The following is a 21,982-nucleotide window of genomic DNA, read 5'->3' as shown; positions in this document are numbered from 1 at the left end:
CTATTTCCTCAATTCCTTTTATTTGGTATCAAAACCACAGTTTCTCAGTTACTTTGGAATATATTTTTTCTTTGACTTTCTTTTGGGTCTAATGCTACTTGTTTTATCCTTATCTCATGCCCTACCCATATCAGGGACACAAAAATACAAAAAGTTTAAACTTTACCAATCCTTGACAGACCTCTCCTTGATAGTTGAGGTTACTTTTCCTTGGAAAGAGAACCATTTTTATTGACTTTGGTTATTCATTTAATAGTTTTGTCTTATAGGTCAGGTCACTTTGGCAATAAATTAAAAATGCAGATTTCTGAAGTGACAAAATGCAAACTTCATAAAAGAGCCAAAAACAAACTAACAGGAAACTTTCTTAATACAAAACTAAATAGATAAAAATCAAGAACACTGTGAAACAAATAATATACAAACCTTTATTCAAAGATAATTCAAGAAAGACATGTTTTGGTCATTTTTAAAGTGAGATTAATTGAAGATCTCAGAAAAACTGTATCTGATCAACACACATGGCTACTGACAGAAAGTTCTCTCTTCTGTTAATAGCAGCTAAATTTATACACACAGAAAAATTCTTAAGACCATGCAAATTCAGTTGAATTCCATACATTCATTATATTCATCAAAAACCTGCAGTAATGTTCATGCCAAAGTGTTAATTTGAGAAAAAAATTAAAAATACACACCAAAACATGACCAAGATTAAACTAAAGAAAATTAATAAATAAGCATAATTTATATTTTATTTTAAAAAGTTTGGCATCACACATATTCAAGTGTGTTACACCAGGTCCATTCCTCAGAAGTGGCATTTAAAGTGTTAAGCATTGTTAAATATCAAAAAATACAACTCTGTTTTACAATGTAGTACTGGCATAATTCAAAGTACTGTGCCAATTATAAATAGTATAATCAAGTTTCAAACATCTTTTCAAACATATTTAAAGGAAAGCATATAGACACACATTTATATGCACATAATTTATTATATTCATGTAATCAAAGTTATTTTATAAAAGCAAACAGTTTATCCCTCAACTAGTTTGTATACTTACGTAGATTTTAATATCTGTTCAAAGATTTTCAGTTCCTGGTATACAGATTTTTAGAAGAAATAAAGATAAAATTTAATTTTACAAGAACACGCATCATTTCATCCTCCTTCACAAAATAATCCGTAGTCATTCAAGGTTGATAAGAACTAGTCTTTATGAAAGCAACTGTTGTCTAAAGACTACAGATTAAGTCCTGCAGTCCAAGTTTCTTATGAAAATTCAGTCAGCTGCTGCTCATTGCAGAAAAAGCCTACACGGTGCTTCTACCAAAAATAATCTTCAGTATCCGAGGCCTATAAAGGCAGACGATCTTATCTTCTGCTGAGACGTAAAGTGCAGCTACAAGTGGAGAAGTGCTAGATTCTCAGTCACTTCAGAAATACTTGTTGAAGGCTGTTTCTCATGTATAAATATGCTGAAAATGTCCTTCAGGCTCATAATGGTTTATCAATAACTGTGACCCCTGAGCAAAGAAATGAAGAGATAAAAAAGAAGTCACAGGCAGCATTCTGTATCTCTGAGAAGACACTCAATTCTTTATTATAATACGAAAGCAGGAGGAACCATACAAATCATGTTTCAGAATCTCTTTCTTAAACTTTAGTAGTATGATCATTTTAATCTAAATGACAGTGAAATCTCTGTTTAGTTATGGACTAAATATAAGACTATTTAATCCAGAACTAGTCTCTTCCTCTTTGTAGTTACAATTTGGAAAACATACTCAAAAGGGAACACAGAAACTTTTGAGCGTGACGGATATGTTCATTATCTTGATTGTGGTGATGGTTTCATGGGTATATACTATGTCCAAAGTAATAAAATTATATACTTTAAATATACAGTTGACCCTTGAACGACATGGGGGTCAGGAGTGCTGACCCTCCCATGTACAATTTTTTACTCCCACACAATTCAACCGTTAACAGCTTACAGTTGACCAAATGCCTTACTGATATGGTCAATTAACATATTTTACATGTAATATATGTTATATATGTCATAACATGTTATGTGTTATATATTGTATTCTTAAAGTAAGCTACAGAAAAGAAAATGTTATTTAAAAAGTCATAAGGAAGAGGAACTATATTTACTATTCATTAAGGGGAAGTGGATCATCATCAAGGTCTTCATCCTTGTCTCTTCACATTGAGTAGGCTGAGGAGGAGGAGAAAGAGGAGAGGTTGGTCCTGTTGTTTCAGGGGTGGCAGAGGCGGAAGAGGTGGAGGAGGTGGAAGGGAAGGCAGGGGAAACAGGAGAGGCAGACACACTTGGTGCAACTTTAAGGAAATACACTGTAATTCCTGACTTTTTTGTTTTTTTCATTTCTCTAAAAATGTTTCCATACAATACCAATCCTCCTTCCACCACTTTCTTCAGTTACAGTGCACATATCATAGAACGGCCCATTTCATAAAATAAGTCATAAACAGTCTTGAATAACCAGAACCCTTTTGCCAGACTGTCTAATGTCAGTTTGTTTTCTGGCATTGCTTCTACGTCTTCTTCATTGTCTGGCAGTGGTTAAGAAGCACTCATCTCCGTTGAGTCATGTTCTGTTAATTTCTCTGGTTTGGTATCTATTAGCTCTTGAATTTCTCCAAGATCCATACCTGAAATCCTTCACCATCAACCTTTATAGTCACATCCACGATCTCTTTCATGATTTCTTTGACTGGCTCTGTCATAACTCCTGTGAAGTCATACACAACATCTGAACACAGGTTTTTTTTTTTTCCAGCAGGAATTTATTGTTTTGGATTTGATGACTTTCATAGTTTTTTCTATAACAACCATGATATATTCAATGGTGTAATCCATCCAAACTTTCATGTTTTCTCTGTTGAGATTCTCTTCCATAGCATTGGCAATTTTTTCCATAGAGTGCCATATAGAATGAACTTTAAGGTTCCTCTGGTCCCTGATCTAGAGGCTGAATTAGACACATTGTGTTTAAGGGCACGTAGACCACTTCTATGCCTTTGGTGTTGAACTCATGGGGTCCTGGGTGGCCAATGGCACTGTCCAATATCAAAATTAAAGGCAGTCCCTTACTGGCAAGGTAATTCCTGACTTCAGGAAGAAAGCACAGATGGAACCAATCCAGGAAAAGAGTTCTTGTCTAGGTCTTCTTGTTATGCAATCAAAAGACTGGCAGCTGGTATTTATATTTTCCCTTCAAGGATTGGGGGTTAACAGCTTTTTAGATAAGAGCAGCCCAAATCATAAACCCAACTGCATTTGCACAAAATAGTAGAGTTAGCCTATCCCCTTCTGCCTTAAATTCTGGTGCTCACTTTCCTTCGTAATAAATGTCCTTGGTGGCACATTTGTCTGCATTAAAAACTTTTTCAGGCAGATAACCATTCTCCTCAACAACTTTCTTAATGGCATCTGGGAGCTTATCTGCTGCCCCTTGGTTGACAGAAGCTGCTTCTCCTGTTATCTTGACATTTTTTGAGCCAAACCCCTTTCCAAAATTATCAAGTCATCCTTTGCTTGAGTAGGCTGAGGAAATTCTCCAGTTTCAGATCTTTCACCTTCCTTTTGCTTCAAGTTGTCATATAATGACTTTGCTTTTTCTCAAATCATATTAGAGTTGACAGGTATGCCTTTCTTATAGCAGTCCTGCACCCACCAAAAACCAAAACCAAAAAATCAAAAATAATAAAGGTTTAAAAATTAGCCGGGCGTGGTGGCACCCCCTGTAATCCCAGCTACTCAGGAAGCTGAGGCATGAGAATCGTTTGAATCTGGGAGGCGGAGGTTGCAGTGACCTGAGATCACGCTGTTGCACTCCAGCCTGGGCAATAGAGTGAGATTCTGTCTCAAAAAGAAAAATCCTGCACCCACATAAAAGCTGCATGTTCAACACAAGATAAAAAGGGATTTCACAAAAAGTGTGAAGTTTTCAAAACTGCTGGGATGGCTGCAAGGATGGCTTCATGAATTTCCTTTTTCCTTTTTACAATGATCCTGACCCTGGATTCATTTATTTTGAAATGGTGGGCAAGTGCAGCAGCAGACCTCAGTCCATGGTTTATCTCAAGCAATTCCACTTTTTCTTGTCATGTCATGACTCTTCTCTGCTTCGCTGGAGCACTTCCCAGCATCATCACCAGTGGCACTTTGCATGGGTCCCGTGGTGTTATTCAAGGTTTATGATATTGCAGTAAACATGATGAAAAATAACGCAGAACCATGAGAGAGAACTTTTTACTGAGATACGGTCACTGAAGAGACAAACTGCTCTTTCAAAGGTGATTAGCGCCCCACAGCTTTTTAAGTGGATACTCACAACAGCTGAGCTCACCAATGCAGCAACAGGAGACGGCTATAAAATTATTAGAGTAGTACAGTAACATACTACAGTTAATTTCATGCAGTTATGATTTAATATTGTATCTTTGTGGTTTGTTCACATTTCTCTGGACTGTGAATGACACCATCTATGGTTTGTAGGTGTTTGTTCTTGTAAGAGTTTGTGTGCATACGTTTTGATAAATTTTAACTTTTTGTAATAGATTTTTGGATATTTTGTAGTAAATGATAAAACAGACTAATATCTACATCTATTATGTGTTCATAATCTTAATTTTTTCAATATTTCTAGGTTATGCAGTTCATCTGAGTTTTTTCAAACTGTTACAAATCTCCAAAAAAATTTTTCCAACATAATTATTTTTCAAAAAATATCCACATATAAGTGGACATACACAGTTCAAACCTGTGTTGTCCAAGGGTCAACTGTACGCTATGTATTCTGTCAGTTTATACCTCAATGAAGTTGTTTTAAAAATTAATCTAGTATTCAGCCATGTTATATTGGAATTCTACCGTACATAGTTCTTCTAAGTGCTGTTTTGAATGATACATAAGCAACAGTGATGGTTAATTAGTTTAGATATTTTCTTCCTCCACTATTGGATCAATTTTGTTACAGAAATATTATACTATTAAAAGCCAGATAAATATCACTGAAAACAATTTAAAGATTCACGATAAAATTTATTAAAATTATAATTTATCTTACTAAGAGAATGGAACAAAAAATCACATTTTATAACTCAACCAGTACTATGCTTAAGAAAGAAAAATTATTCCACAGCCTCACTATAATACTGTCTCATGGAGCCACACCACGGGGAGACATAGGAATCCTATCCTATTTCTCGGACATCTCAGGAATTAAAGCCTTGCCACATAGTGAATTCTTCTTCTCTGCATACAGATTTTAGCTACGTTAAATTTTATTATATGATTTTGTATATCAAAGACTTGGGATTTTGAATACAAATGACTGCAGAATGACAAAAGTATACTGGTGCTTTATTTCAGAATATACACAACCAATGTTAATCATCTTAAGAGTAAGATATAAACTATACCTTCAGAAAAGACTTTATTCTTATAACAGAAAAACTTTGTTAATATAAAAACCATAATGAGGTCATCTTTTCGTATGATAATTGACTTTAGAGACCAGTTACCTGCATAACTTCTCCCTGTGCTCATACACGATGACACAACTGTCCATTTATCGGTTGTTGGGTTATAATATTCTACTGACGCCAAGTTACAGGAACCATCGTCCCCTCCAACAACATATAACAGACCATTAACTGCACAAACTCCTTTAAAAAATTACACAGAGAGAAAACGATTATTTAAAAAAGTTGGATGAATATGAGTATCCCTGTACATGTTTAGTGAGGTAATCCAGAGACACTAATTTCTTTGAAAGGAGGCGAGAAAATAGTGAGCATGTAAAGAATTCTTTTTATTTTAGGATAGCCAGGCACCATGGCTCACACCTGTAATCCTGGCACTTTGGAAGGCCGAGGTGGGCAGATCACTTGATGTCACGAGAGTTCGAGACCAGCCTGGGCAACATGGCGAAACCCCATCTCTACTAAGAATACAAAAATCAGCCAGGCATGGTGGAGTGTGCCTGTGGTCCTAGCTACTCCAAGAGGCTGAAGCAAGAGAATCACTTGAACCCAGGAGGCAGAGGTTGCAGTGAGCCAAGACCACACCACTGCCCTCCAGCCTGGGCAACAGAGCGAGACTCCGTCTCCCAAAAAAAAAAAAAAAGAAGAAGAAGAATTCTTTCTTTATTAGGAGACTATAATACCACTTCTAAGCTCCTACTGATTGTCATTTATGCAGTAGTTACTTTATATATGCATTATTGTACTTAATTTTCACAACATTATAGGTTGGAAACTATTTTGACCCTCATTTTATTTATTTTTTTTAAATAAAAAGTCAAAGTCAGCTACTTAGGGAATCCTAAGAAAATATATGTTAGTAGAAGGTAAAAATATTCTTAATTTTAATTATCACACTAAATGGTTAGCTAGTTCATCTCCCTTTAAAGAAGAGAATATTATTTATGTATTAAAATAACTATTTTCTTTGCAAAAATTCAAAATATCTAGAAAAGTATAAAGAAAAAAAGATGACCTCCAACCTTATGTCACTTAGAATAATGACCATTAAAATTTTGATCTCTACTCTGGCTAACTTTTCTTTACACATATATACTCAGATACTTTCTTTTCTAACCCCAAAGTAGCTCACACTACACATGCTACTTTATTAAATAACTTACCCACCCTGGCCAACCAACATACTTTGGACAGTTCCTCACGTTAATAAATGTAATGTTTATGTATGATATCATCGTAGTTTATTTAATCATTTTTTAGATGGATATTTAAGTAATTTTGATTTTTTTGCTGTTATCAATGATGTTGCAATGAACAAAGATCCCCTGAATATTGTTTTGAATACTTGAGCAATTTTTCCTAATATAAATTATTAGAAAGAAAACTGCTGAGTCAAATGGTAAATGCTTTTAAAAAGCTAATTCAATGTAATTTTTTAAAGTACATTTAATATCTTATAAAAAGTTCAGTGCTACTATGAACTTGTACTAGAGGGCATCAAAGAATCCAGAAGAATGCTGCCCAAATCTACAAAACTTTGTAGGAAAAAAACTCATACCATTTTAAGTTGTTCAAATACTTAAAAGGCAAATGCTGCTGCCACACAAGCTCCATACAGTAGGTATATGTGTATGCAACACTATATTTCAGTCTGTTGATGGACAACATAGGACTGTGAGAGAAAAAATGATCTCAAAAATGGCCCTGCTATGATGGAAGGCATGAACAAGGAGATTATATCGCCCTAAAGAGTTTTCCCAATTATATCTACGAGGGGCTCACAGATTAAAGAGCATCCCACTGCAGAAAGGGAGGTTGGTCCATACATCCATTTGAATATATTAGCTATATATTCAGAAGACATCAATTTTACTAACCCACTAACTCACAACACCAGATTCCTTTTAGGCGATCGGAGCCAAATCACTTTGCCAAAAGGATGCACTTTCCTGCAGTGTTTGATGGTTCCAGTTTATTCAGTTTACTTCAACACAATCAAATTCATATTGAGAACCTATTACAGACGTGCTAGGTATTAAAAGTCTATATATAATCATCTAATTCAAGTTTATTTCATTTTTACTCCACTCTTGGTGTCATAATTTACCATACTTATGAAAACTTTTGAAATTTGGCTGGTAAGCTGCTTGCTATTTCAAATTTATATGGATGCTTTCACCTCTCCCCATTTAACATTGAATACGTGTCCTCCACTCTTTGCCAGCTTAGTTCTTTCTTCCCAGTAATTTAGGTGCTTGGATGAGGTCCTGAGCCTAGGTTATTAAAAAGGAAGAGCTGAACAGATCTTATTAGAAGTTTTTTTCAGATTACCAGGAATATGGAATGAGGGTGAGATTTTAAATATTCTTATGAACTTAAATAATTTTAAAATATATGCTCAATTGGATTATATTGTATCTTGTAAATTATAGAAGTAAATAATTCAAGTTCTGTTATTTGCATAAAAAATAAACATAATTGATTGAGAAGGAAAAACTGAAAAGGTAGCTTTCAGATTTCTCTCTCTTCCTTATTATCAAATAAACTCAAGTAATGTTGTCTAAGTCAAAGTATGAAACAACTTTTCAACAGACTTAAGTCTTTTTCCTAAATCCTACCCTTTCCCACACAATTTTTTGAAGAACAGCTCTATAATGATAGACCTATCATTATAGCTCTATAAATACAAATTATCTCTTTTTTCTTCTACCTAAAAGAAATGAGTAATTTTTGATATGAAAACAATAAGCACACATAGAGAAAAAATAAGATTATTCTAACCTTTAAGAAAATATTCATAAAAAGCTCAAATTGCAACTAAGTTTCCTAATCCAGGAAGGACACTTGCACAAATCACCATGGCTTTTCTAACTTAATGTGTACTGGAGTCACTTATTCCACTAAGGACCCAGATTTGAGGGTCTTACCATCGAGCGAACTGATGACTAAATACAACTGACCAGATGACGTGCAAGGCCAGACAGAATTAATTATAAATTCTGGTCTGTGGCTAACAGTATCTGCAGTTCCACATACTTAGTCTTTCTTAGCAATCACACTTCTTTAAAGAGAAACTAAGATGCATGCTGATGGAGGAGGGGTGTCCCATGGTGTACAGTAAGTTTGAGACTCACCAGGAACTTATTTTACACTATGAGAAATGACATGAAGATAATGGCATTTTGAAGAATCCTAGCATTTCCTGAAAGGCTATGTAGCTATCTTGAGTCTATTTTCCACTTGTATTTCCCTTCCTTGATTCTTCTTTTTAAGTGGTTATTTCCCTAATCTTAAAGTTCTCTACTTTCTTAAAATTATTTGTTGTTGTTGTTGCTTTAGTTTTTCCATTTTCCTGGAAATCCTGAACTGTATTAAGCTAGGGTTACCTCTGCAGACTTCCCCTCTAGATTTAGATAACCAACTAGTTTTTTAACCTAGTATAAATATTTACTCAACTAGACTAAATTTCCTGAGAAGTAGGATCTCCAGTATGTGATAGATACATAGTAGGCACTAAAAAATATTTGGTGTAAGAATGAATGAATTCAAGTATCAAATGAAGGGTCTACTCCTAATTAATTAGTCTCCAAGTTTATCACCAAAAAGTAGCAGCTAGTAGAAATAAGTTTACTGACGTGTCACAACAACCTGTTATGTTCCAGAGACTGTGGCAGGCATTCACTTTACAGGATTATTATGTAAGTTTCTGCCTTTAAAGAGTTCAAAGCCTATCAGGGAACCCAGATCAGTAAAAGAACAATGGAAATACACAGTGATACTAGTGAAACTTAAAATAAAATTCAACGTAAGTTTTATAACCTTAAACTGACAGATACCTGCATTTCTTCTGCACATGTTCATATCTGCAACCTGTCTCCATGCATTAGTGGTAGGATCATACACTTCAACACTTTTTCGTACTAAAGGGCCATCATGACCTCCTACAGCATACAATAAATTGTTTAACACACCAACACCTATAAAACACAACCAGCCAAATAGAGGGGCAAAAAGAACAAGAGATTTATATCATATTAGGTTTATTTAACTAATATGTTTATTTAACTGTAACTAAAACTTTTGAAGTTATAATTCATAATAAAAGCAAGCTGATACTATAGCCTACAATTTAAGAAATGGAAATCAATAGAATTGATGATTAAATAAGCATCTCAACAAACTTTTATTCTGAAAAAAGAGGCATGTCAAACAGAATAAAAATATTAATAATACGTAGGTGAAACACAGGGAGGGAAAAAGTCCTTTAATGTAATCTTTTTGAAAAAAATATCCATAATAAAATAACCCCAAATTAAAGCACAAAATTTTAAGAAATATACATGAAAAGATTTGATTATTAAGCAAGTTCCCCAATAAGCACTAAAAACAGAAACTAAAAGGAGTGCTAACAATGTGAATATATAAATGAAACAGAAATGTCTATAGCATTTTGACATTAAATTTTAAAGTAAATTTACTTTGTAATTACTCCCATTAACTGCACAATTCAAAAGACATTTAGCAGTACCATTAAAATCAGCATATCATATATTTTCAGATAATGTAAAGTGATGCCACTGAATCATTTTACTTTAACTATTTTCCATCATTTTTGTGCTTCAATTGCTAAAACAGGTTCACATGTACCTGCTCCACTCCGCCTGGTGCTCATTTCTGCTATATAGCTCCACTCATTTGTTGTAGCATTATAGCATTCTACTGTGCTAAGACACTGACGTGACGCTCCATCATAACCTCCTACAGCATAGAGCAAACCTATGCATAAAATCACAAAGAAAGCCAAATTTATTAAACAACAAACAAACAAAAAACACTATTTTTTCAAGCTAGAAAATATTAATATATTTTCCCTCATGGCAGTAGAGTTTCCCTGTAAAGTGCTCTGATTTTTATGAACTATATTATGGTCTTGCCTAATGGTGACAGATGGAGTAATTAAATCATATTATGAAAATCTGCAGGGTACAGATGATGTTAATTTTATACTTTCCTCAATAATCTGATAAAATAGAAAGCACACTCATTATATCTTTAGGTAACACTATTTGATAAGTGAACAACATCCTGTAAGACAGAATTAAATACCAAAGTTATCTTAGGAAATTGGAAAAATGGTTAAATCAAAAATTAATATCAGAATGCAATGCAATATTACTTGGCAATAAAAAGGCATGAAGTACTAAAAAATGCCTCAGTATAAATAAATCTTGAAAACATCACCCTAAGCGAAAGAAGTGAGTCACCAAAGATCACATACCGTACAACTAAAATGTTCAGAAGAGGCAAATCTCTAAGTGATAGAAAGCAGACTAGCAGTTGCTGAAGGTTGGGTAGGATAGGAGTAAGAGCTAAGGGAAGCAGGATTGCTTTTAGAGGATAATAAAAATGTTTTAAAATGAATTGTAGTGATGGATGCACAATGAACTGTATACACGAAATGGGTGAATTGTATGGTACGTGGATTATATCTCAATAAAGCTGTTTTTTTCTAAGTGCAGAGAATTACACCCATGATGAGGAGGGGGTGGAAACCTGCAAATTTTCCCAAGTCAATTAAAAAAATATATATCAAAAAATAATACTTAGAGCCTTCCTTAACTTCTGTTGGGAGACAAAGTAGGATATAAATAAATAACTGTGGCAATCTATCCCTTAAATGTTAAACAGCCCTTCTCCAGATACAAAATTACACATTTATGTCACCTGAATTGTTCCCCCAAACAATTGTATTAAAATCAGCTGACAGTCTTACATAGCAGCAGTCCCCAAACCACAGGCCATGGACCAGCACCTGTCTGGAACCTGTTAGGAACGGGGCTGCACAACAGGAGGTGAGTGACAGGTGAGCGAGTATTACGGCTGAGCTCTGCTTCCTGTCAGATCAGCAGAGGCATTAGATTCTCACAGAAGTGCGAACCCTATCTTGAAATGCACATGTGAGGAACCTAGGTTGTGCGCTCCTTATGACACACTAACGCCTGATGATCTGAGGTGGAACAGTTTCATCCCAAAACCATCCCCACAACCCACCCCTGTCCGTGGAAAAATTGTCTTCCACAAAACTGGTCCCCAGTGCCAAAAAGGTTGGGGACTGCTGTTATATAAGTCAAACACACACAGTTATATAAGTCAAACACACACACACACACACACAGAGAAAGGAGGAGGATAAAGGGAGGGGGATGGAGAGGGAGAGAAAAGGCCTTACATAGGTTGATTTATATAGAGAAGCTAGTTTTGAAAAGAGGATAATTGAAATTTTACAGTAATTACGACTTTTCTTTTTAAAATGATAATTAGCTTGCCCATTCAGAAAACTAATGTTCTGATTATTGGAAGAATCACTCTCAAGGATCAAAAAGCCATATGTACCTGAAAGAACTGTCAGCACCTACCTCCAACAACACCCACACCAACGCTGCTCCTCCTTGTGTTCATGGGAGCAACATGAAACCACTCATTAGACTTTATGTTGTACGCTTCCACAGATGATAGACCTATAATAAAACACAAGTCTTCATTTCCTTCTCTAAAAAAAGTCAATAGTTCATATATATGGAAAAATACTTCAGGTATGTAACATCGGGCTAAAATTAAGAGAAGAAAATGGCAGAATGTAAACACATCAATTACATGAAAAACAGGAACAGCTTGTTTTCCAGAAGGCTCCTACCTAAGCTACTGACATTTATAAGCTTTTAAAACTTGATGACTGATACTGATTCATATGAAAGAAAATTTATATACTCCGCACTCATATCATGTAAGGAAATTCTTGATAAAATTTTAAATTTATCTTTAAATACCAGTTAAAACCTCACATATGCCCTAATGATGCCACGGTTTATTCCATAAACATGACTACTACGTTAATTTTAGCAGCAATGTAGAAGAGATGACAAGGAAATTACCTGTACTCCCATCAAAGCCTCCCACAGCGTATAACAATCCATTTAACACAGCAGCTCCCAAAGTGCTTCTCCGGTCTCTCATGTTAGCAACGCTGGTCCACTGGTCCTTCACAGGGTCGTAGGAATCTACAGTACGAACTCTTAATGAACCATTAAAGCCACCAACAGCAAAAACAAGTCCAGCCATGTAGACCATGCCTGCAAAAGGAGTACAGCATTTACAGATCAACATGCAACTCGACTACCACCAATATCCAAAGATTGCTTTCTAATAAGTCTATAGCTGTTGTCAGAACATGCTACTCTTAGGAGGAGCCTGATTAAATAAATCCTTGAAAATGCTATTCATTTGCAAGAACATCCAATCACTAAATTGTCTGTCTTTCTAAGGTTATTATTATTATTTTTTTTTTTGAGATGGAGTCTCACTCTGTTGCCCAGGCTGGAGTGCAGTGGCGTGATCTCAGTTCACTGCAAGCTCCACCTCCCCGGTTCACGCCATTCTCCTGCCTCAGCCTCCCGAGTAGCTGCGACTACAGGTGCCTGCCACCATGCCCGACTAATTTTTTGTATTTTTAGTAGAGACGGGGTTTCACTGTAGTCTCACTCTCCTGACCTCGTGATCAGCTCACCTTGGCTTCCCAAGGTGCTGGGATTACAGGCGTGAGCCACTGCGCCCAGCCTTCTTTCTAAGGTTATTAAAAGATGCAATGGCACGGGCTAAAGTACCATTTTGACTCTTATTTTTTTTCAAATATCAATTTACAAGCTTAAATAATGAGCCATTATTTTCCAACTACTCGAACCTGTACTCACCTCCCATAGCTTTCAATTTTGGATCTTCTAGTGGATATTCTTAGAATGAAACTCTATACACTTACAATTTATTTGCATAACGTACTCCTAGTTTATCACGTTAGTGGGCTAAATCAGAGGTCGGCAAATTTACAGCCTACAGGCTAAATCTGGTCCACCGGACTATTTCTGTAGAACCCATAAGCTAAGCATGGTTTTTATATTTTTAAATGGCTAAAAAACCACCAAAAGAAGAATAATATTTCATGACTTGTAAAAAGCTATATGAAATTCAAATGTCACCATCCATAAATATAGTTTTATTGGAACACTGTCCCACCTATTCACTTCTATATGGCTGGTTTTGCACTATAGCAGTAGATAAGAAGCTATGACAGAGACCATATAACCACAAAGCCTAAAATACTTACTCTCTAGTCCTTCAAGAGAAAGTCTGCTGATCCCTGGGCTAAACAGATATTATGGAATCAGTGAATGGAGAAACGGGACTGCTAGACTCAGGTTTCAACCATCTTTTCACTTTTCTCAACTTTTCATGCTGCTGTCCTAATCGGACAGGCTCCTATCACCATCCACTCTGTTCTCTTTAACTCTGAATCCTCAGTTAAAGTTCCACATTCTCTGTGATGCCTTCCCTGTCCACTTTAGCCTAAAAGGGATTAGTCCACCTCCTGAACCCCTACAGAAAATAACATCTATATAGTGCACTTAAGGTTTAATAAATGTAGAGTCTATAATATAATTACTTTAAATTGTTCAAATTTTTATTGTTTTTAGTTCTATAATGTTTATGTTCCTGTGCCAGCCTGAGGGCAGGCAATGTGGCTCACAGTTCTCTGAATCCCTGTAGGGAGAACTGGAATCACCAGATATGTTTGATGAGCTCAATGTTTTACAGATGTCATCAGGCAAGAGATGCACCTCTACCCCTTATTGTCTTACCCTCTGGTGCTTTATTCCCCCACCCCCTTAAAAATACATGGAAATGCAGTCCTCCATATGGCAACAAGACCTTTCCAGTTCAAATGAAGTTGCCTGTTTTGGCCCCCTGCTAGCACAGAATTTAATAGACCTCCCTAAGAGGGCCTGGAGACTAGTGAGCAGCAACATAGCAGGCAGCATGTTTCAGCATAAAACAATTCTGTATCCCCAAATCATAACTAACTCCAGGGAATGTTCATTGTGGAAATTTTGCCCATTGCAATTTTCATTTTCCTTTCTCTACACACAAAATAACACAACAAATATGCCATCTCTTAGAAGTAATGTAGTATGCTTACCAAGTTTTAGGGAATTTTAGGTCACAGAGAAGAAGAAAATAAATGAATCAATCTATGAAGTGCCCCCCACCAAAGGCTCTGGGTCTGGAGAAGGGACTGAACTAAAAGAAATATAAGGCAACTGAAGTGCCCAGAAGTTTCATTACACAGTTTATTAAAATTTGGCCAAGTTTGCACAGCTAAGGACATTGGTTCTAATCTGAAGGAGGGAGAGGGAAGAGGGCATGATGAAGATAAAATGTATTCATAGTTATCCAATAAGTAAATAATACATTTTGCAATAAATTGAGTCAAATGACATATGGCCCCAAAGTAAAGGGAACTATAATAGGAATCAGATATGGATTAAGAAATCAGTTAGTAAATGGCATACAAAACTCCATTTCCAGTAGTAACAAGAAAGATAAAATACCTAAAAATAAACTTGCCAAGAAACACAGAGGACCATTGGAAGAAAGTGTTAAAAATCTACTGAAGGATATAAAAGAAGACAGGAGTCCTATCACTAGTTTCACAACATAGTAAAACATATTATAAAGCACAGTAACTAAAAGTGGCTATGTCTTGATGCATGGATAGGCAAGACAAATCAATGGAAGAGAACAGAAAATTTAGAATACAACCAAGTAAATGTGGAAATCTAATACATGATAAAGGCAGCATTTCATCAAATGAATGGAGACAGATAAGTCAATAAGGGGTACTTGGACAACTGACTAGCCATTAAAAGCCAAAATTTATACCTTACATCTTAGACTAAAATACAGCCCAGATATCTTAAGAGAGAGAGATGTATTTATAAATAAAACTGTAAAGGTACTAGAACAACAAATGTTTTCAAAATATACTTTTGTCATAGGGTAGAAACCTGGCAGATACCACCTTAACCAAGAGAACAAGGTTACAACCCTCACAAGAAATAATCACACTAAGTCAATTTAACCGTGGGAAAATATCAGACAAATCCAGCTTGAGAGATATTCTTCAAAATATCTGACCAGTCCTCTTCAAAGAATCAAGGGCATAAAAGATAAGAAAAGACTCTGGGACTATCTCAGATAAGAAGATATGACAACTAAATGCAAAGTAGGATCCTGGAACAGCATAAGGGAATCAATGGAAAAAATGGTAAATATGAATGAAGTCTGTATTTCAGTTACTATTAATATGCCAATGCTAATTTCTAGTTTTGATAACTGTATCACAGTAAGATGTTAACACTAGGGAAAGAATATACCAGAATTCTTTGTTCTATCTTTGCAACTCTTCTGTAAGTAAAATTATTGCAACAGAAAGTTTTTTTGTTTTTTTTTTGAGACGGAGCTGCCTAGGCTGGAGTGCAGTGGTGAGGTCTCAGCTCACTGCAACCTTCGCCTCCTGGATTCAAGCGATTCTCCTGCTTCAGCCTCCTGAGTAGCTGGTATTACAGGTGCCTGCCACCACACCCGGCTATTTTTTGTATTTTTAGTAGAGAAGGGGTTTCACCATGTCGGCCAGGCTGGTCTCGAGCTCCTGACTTTGTGATCCGCCCACCTTGGCCTCCCAAAGCGCTGGGATTACAGGCATGATCCACTGCGCCTGGCCCAACATAAAGTTTTTTAAAAATATGTTTGTGTGTGTATACACACACTCACACACACATATAGATAATTTTGGCATGTGGCTTTCTATGCAAGAGACAAATTTTTAAGTCCAGAGACACAAAACTTTGGTACAGGACTACATTAAAAGATAAAGTTTTTACATGGCAAAAATAGCACAAAGTCAAAAGATAAACGATTAATACAAATAAATATTCACACTAGACATCACAGACACAAAGGCTACTTTCCTTAACATATAACTGTACCTGTGACATCAATAAAACTATTAAAATGGCAAAAATCATGAACTGACAATTCAGAGAGAAAGCTATTTAACTTTCCTCATAAGTACAAATTACATAAGTACAAATTAAGGCATTTTTCACCCACCAGATTGGCAAAGCTCAAAACATTTAATTACAAAGTACTGTCAGGAGTTTAGGGAAACTGGCACCTTCATATTTTACTGTTAGTGGGAGTAATAATTGGTATATCCTCTTAAGACATCTTTTGAATCAGTAAGTCTAGTTTTAGAGTTTTATCCTGCCAAAATATATTAGCATATATACACAATGATGTATGTATAAGAGATTTGTTGTAGCACTGTTTATAATAACATTAAGATTAAAAACATTTTTAATGCTCTATTTAAAAACTAGTAAAAACTATGTCCAGACCAAAATAAAACACTAGACAGCTCTTACTGAATGAGGTAACTCCAGATATGCTGGTAAGTAACAATCTCCAAGATTATTGTTAAAGTGCTACCATCATAGAATGTTCCATTACATACAGAACTCATTTCGCTATGGGAGACAGAAATTATGGATCCAAGTTTAAGTCCCAGGAAAAATCCTGAGTTTGAATAATAACTGCTTCTTTTGATCACAGCTTTGGCTAAATGAAAGTCTATTTCAACAAATGTTTGTAAAACAGATGCCTTGAGGAAGGCAATTATGCCTTATAACTGAGGGACTTAACAGTACCTTATAAACTGAGGGAATCTCCTACAACTAAGGGCCCCAACCTAAAGAATTCCCCTCTTAACACTTCAGGCAAAGGTAACTAGGAAATATCCAGCAAATTACTAGCTCCTCCACCTTACACTAAACAATCAGAAAGGTATGTAAAGACGGAGACAGAGTAGCTATCCCACCAGTGTCTTGAGAGGTGTACGAGGCCCCTGAATTATTGTTTAACTACATAGCTATTTTACTCAGTTTTTTTGATAGAGATTTTTCTAATTAATAAAATGAGACCTGAAAAAGAAGCTCTCAATGACCCAGGAGTAGAGAATTGACTGTGATGCATCATGCTTACCTGCCCTGCACCTCCTGGAAGGCAACTCTGCTACTTGGTGCCACCTTTCTTCTTTAAAGTCATAGCATTCCACACTCCGGATAGCCTTTGGTGCTTGGCCCCCAACCACCACCATCAACTGCAAGGGCAGAAATGTAAGCACTTGAACAAATGATTATTACATATTCAGGATTTAAAATGTCCTACAAAGACACTGGTGTGGGAAGTGTTAGGATGAAGATGGTAGGGTGAGCTGGTAAATACAACCATCTAACCAACATTTCACAAATATCAACAAAGGGGGCACATGTTAGAACTACAATTCTATCATCCAACACATTTAGTCAAAAATAAGGACTTCAAAAACTAAAATAAGTTTCTGATCCTTCAAGCAAAATGAGTTATTTAAGCCAAAAAACGGCAGGCAGTCATTACTGGCAAGGCTGCAGTATGTCATAGGGCTTGCTATAAACTAGATCCTGGTTTTGCAATGACCAGGCATTAGATCTCCACAATCCAGGAGAGAAGATAGAAATGAAACATATGTTACTGGGTAGGTGAGGTGAAAAGGACAATAAGTATTAAAAGAAAGACAGAAGAAGGAAAAAAATGATTGAAAAAGGAGGGGTAATTGAATTGGAGCTCACAAGAGCACAGATTCCCGAATCTCCAGTAAAGAGACCTTTCCTGATGCCCCACAAATAAAACAACCTAACAGGACAGGTAATGGAAATGCTAGATATCATAATGAACAAATACATTACAGTCTACTTTTGAGAACAAATGAGGTCTATAAACTCCCTCAATTCAATCCAACAACTATTTACTAAATGCCTACCATCTATATGTGTCCAGAACTATGTCAGGTGTTATACATAAGAAATATAAGACATGGTCTCTACCCTTCAAGACTTTATAGATGTCACTGAGACAAGACTTATGAAGTAACTCAAGAACAATACACAATTAGATATGATCAAAAAATTATGTGATTAGTATAGACGTAATTGCTACTGCTGATCAGAAAATGAAAAGCTGCCGTAATTTAGTGAAAGCTTCCTGGAACCTGATCTACGGTCTTGCTAAATGGATAGAATTTAGAAATCAATGTGTCTGTCTTTTACTGAGTATACACAGACACTCTCTGGCAACAGTGAAAATACAGCCGTCAAATCAGAATAATGTAAACATTAATGATGTCTCAAATCAAAAATTGTAAAGAATGGCAAGGACCTTCATGAAAAGATGAGCTAATGATTGGAAAAACAGATGTTAGAAAGAAACAAAAAATAAAAACAAACAGAATACGGAGTAACTCAGATACACAAAAAGGGGAAATTTGCAACCTTGACTAGGCAATGGAGCTACCTGTACTTAGAATTAAAGAAAGATGGGTACATAGAAAAAAATGATTCCTGAATCAGAGAGCAAATCCCAAGTTTCCAAAAAGAAGCGCATTTTAGTTTTTGGTAACCGGAGAGCAGAATTAATTTTAAAAGTCTTAAAAGAAGACGGAACATAAACCAACTATATAATTTTTTTCAGGCCTGTTTCTTCTAGTGTTGAATTCAAAGAAACAAAATTGGCCTGGTGTGGTGGCTCACGTCTGTAATCCCAGCATTTTGGGAGGCTGTAGCAGGCAGATCATGAGCTCAAGAGTTCAAGACCAGCCTGTTAACAGCAAGGCCCCTTTCTCCACAAAAAAATAACAAATATTAAAAATTGGCAGGGCATGATGGTGCACAACTGTAATCCCAGCTACTAGGGAGGCTGAGGCATGGGAATCACTTGAACCCAGGAGGTGGAAGTTGCAGTGAGCTGAGATTGCACCAACCACTACACTCCAGCCTGGGCAACAGAGTGAGACTCTGTCTCACAAACAACCAACCAACAACATTTGGGTTAGCCAGGCACGGTAGCTCACTCCTGTAATCCCAGCACTTTGGGAGGCCAATGCAGGTGGATCGCTTGAGATCAGGAGTTCAAGACCAGCCTGGCCCAGATGGTGAAACCCCATCTCTACCAAAAATACAAAAATTAGCCAGGCGTGGTAGCACGCGCCTGTAATCCCAGCTACTCGGGAGGCTGAGGCATGAGAATTGCTTGAACCTGGAAGGTGGAGGTTGCAGTGAGCTGAGACTGTGCTAATGCACTTCAGCCTGGGTGAATGAGTGAGACTCTATCTCAAAAAATAAGTAAATAAAATAAACATAATTAAGAAAGAAAATACACAATACCCTCACCTCTGACCACCCAAAAAAAGTGCGGGAGCAACGTTGTAAAAATCACAGAACTGGGATGCATGTTAAGATAAACCTTGTATTTAGGGGTTCTGTTCAAAACTTCAAAACTGCCCAAGAGACAATAGTTGAAAGAGTCTTAGATGATATATATGATGAAGACTAATTTTTCTAAAATTTCAGAATGGAACACTTTTTAAACTTTTTGGGAAATAATACTCAGTTATAGATTTCATAATCCTCAAAGTTTGAATATAAGATTTCCATTTCCATGCAATAGTTCACTTTTACACATTAAAATGAAGATAAAAGGAAAACTGTGCTATTACATACAGAGAACAGTGGTAATATCTGTCCTTTACTCACCCAAGAGAGGTAAATGGGGTGAGGATTTGGATCTCCAGGAATCAGGGATAAAGGAGACAAGGAGAATGTGCAATGGGGGGACAAGAAGGCAGGAATATTTATATAAAACCAAGAGACTGTGTCATAAACCATTGTGTGGCTACCAAAAGAGTTGCTCATAATGCTGACACCCCAGTTATCTGTAAAAGACACAGATATTTGAGAAAACACCATACTAATTATGCTATGAAGGAACAAGAAAATAAGACCTTTTGTAAGGAAAAGTTAAATGTAACATATTTGAAGAGGGCAAGGGGTAGAAGGTTAAGCAAATTCAGTAGTCATCCTGAAATGTAGGTCAATTAAACTTTGTTCTTTTTATTTTCTTTACCTATTAAATAAATGTTAGTTGAAAATTAACTCCTGAAAATTTGTTTCTAACCGAAAATTTCAATAAATATACTGAGTAAAAATATTTTTAAAATATAATATATACCCAGAAATATGACAGCACTTATAAAAATACAGATTCCAAAGAGAAAAGCTAACAAAATACAAAAGAAACAAAACATACATAATTTTTATGATGTACAAATCCAAGGATGCCTTACACAATCTGTTTATTGAGAAGCCAAAACTAATGTCTGAGATATGAAAAGAATCATTCATGCAAATTAAAAATCAGAGCCTAATATAAAAAGTACTAATTCACTCTCACGGTAAAATATTATCAAAACCTTGTAATTTCTTCAGCACGACTACCACATTTTGTTCAATTTGACTCACTATTACGATGATAAAAGGCATCATTACTATGAAATAATAAGCATAAGCAATTAATCTTTGCTTCATTCTTACCCAACTCCTTAGACTTAATCTGAACATAACAACTCTAAAATGACAAACAGTGATGTTGGAAAATCGTTCATCACCAGCACCTTTTTGAAAATATGTGTGGATAAACAAATACACTGAGAAGGGGTCATACAAGTAACATGCAAAGTCAAAGCAACAGGGCTGCTCACTGCTATCCAGCAGGTCTGCTGCCCCTCCCACCACCCTGATACAGCAGAATGAAAGAGAACCTCCAGGAACCCACATACCTACCACAAAATAACAGCTAGAGAACTGAGAAATCTAAAAGTATAACACAGCTACAGGAGTCCTACTCCAAAACCACAACCAGAGAAGCCCAGAAACAACGTAAACAATGTAAACACACCACCACAAAAGAGAAAGTAAGTACTTGATAGGCTTTTACCGAGAACTCTAGAAGGTTTCAAAAATGACATGTTTATTCCAGAAATCAAAATGACGTGTTTATTCCAGAAATCATTTTCACTCTAAAGGTCTCTGCAGCATAGCTAAATATAGGAAAGTCTGAAGATGCCAGAAGAAGAAATACACAAGAAGAAATTCTTTTTTACAAATATGAAGTATTTAAAAAGTATTAAAGATATAGCACATTATTTAGAAGGAAGTTGCAAAGATTAACATTAAAACAGTAAAATAAAATATGGCAACCTTAGAATTTACTGCCAAGACTGAGCAATTTTTATAAATGGATTATTTTGTAAGAACAAAAACTGACACCAAAAAAGATGGACAAATATGAATTAATGAAGACTTAAAAGATGGGTACTTATAAAAGTAGGTGTAAGGGTATTTGAAAACTGTAAACATGTATAAAATCAGCAGACCCAGCATGAATACCGAGGTATTAAGGGAACGAGCTAATGTACTTACTAAGCCACTTACAATTATTTCTGAAAAATCTCAGAGAACTGAGGATGGATCAGAAAATTTAAAGAAAGTAAATACCAATTTTCAAACCAGGATAGGAAGTGAATGCCTTGTAAATGCACTTTGTTAAGTGATAATAATTCTGAGTAAAAATTAACAAGATTTTGAGAAAAGCATTTGAACTTCTAGGGGCCGATAAAATAACACACAGAAGGATGTTTAG

At 35.8% G+C, this 21,982-nt stretch overlaps 1 protein-coding gene across 4 annotated transcripts in view; it reads right to left on the bottom strand.

Moving 5' to 3' along the window:
* Nucleotides 1-408: 408 nt before the first annotated feature.
* The window catches only part of KLHL2 (kelch like family member 2), a 113,790-nt gene continuing 92,216 nt past the window's right edge, over nt 409-21,982 (bottom strand). For all 4 annotated transcript variants that reach the window (XM_025385559.1, XM_025385561.1, XM_025385562.1 and 1 more), the window contains 7 exons: nt 17,453-17,570; nt 12,454-12,651; nt 11,938-12,039; nt 10,169-10,297; nt 9,358-9,498; nt 5,561-5,704; nt 409-1,530 (listed from right to left, as the gene is read on the bottom strand). In XM_025385559.1, the coding sequence (XP_025241344.1) occupies nt 1,502-1,530; nt 5,561-5,704; nt 9,358-9,498; nt 10,169-10,297; nt 11,938-12,039; nt 12,454-12,651; nt 17,453-17,570 (861 nt within the window). In that variant the 3' untranslated portion in view covers nt 409-1,501. The remainder of the gene's footprint in view (nt 1,531-5,560; nt 5,705-9,357; nt 9,499-10,168; nt 10,298-11,937; nt 12,040-12,453; nt 12,652-17,452; nt 17,571-21,982) is intronic.

Source organism: Theropithecus gelada, chromosome 5 (assembly GCF_003255815.1).
Source record: "Theropithecus gelada isolate Dixy chromosome 5, Tgel_1.0, whole genome shotgun sequence".
In the NCBI taxonomy this organism is placed as follows: domain Eukaryota; kingdom Metazoa; phylum Chordata; class Mammalia; order Primates; family Cercopithecidae; genus Theropithecus; species Theropithecus gelada.
Note: the sequence above shows the minus strand (reverse complement) of the source record. Positions and strands in the feature narration are given on the sequence as shown.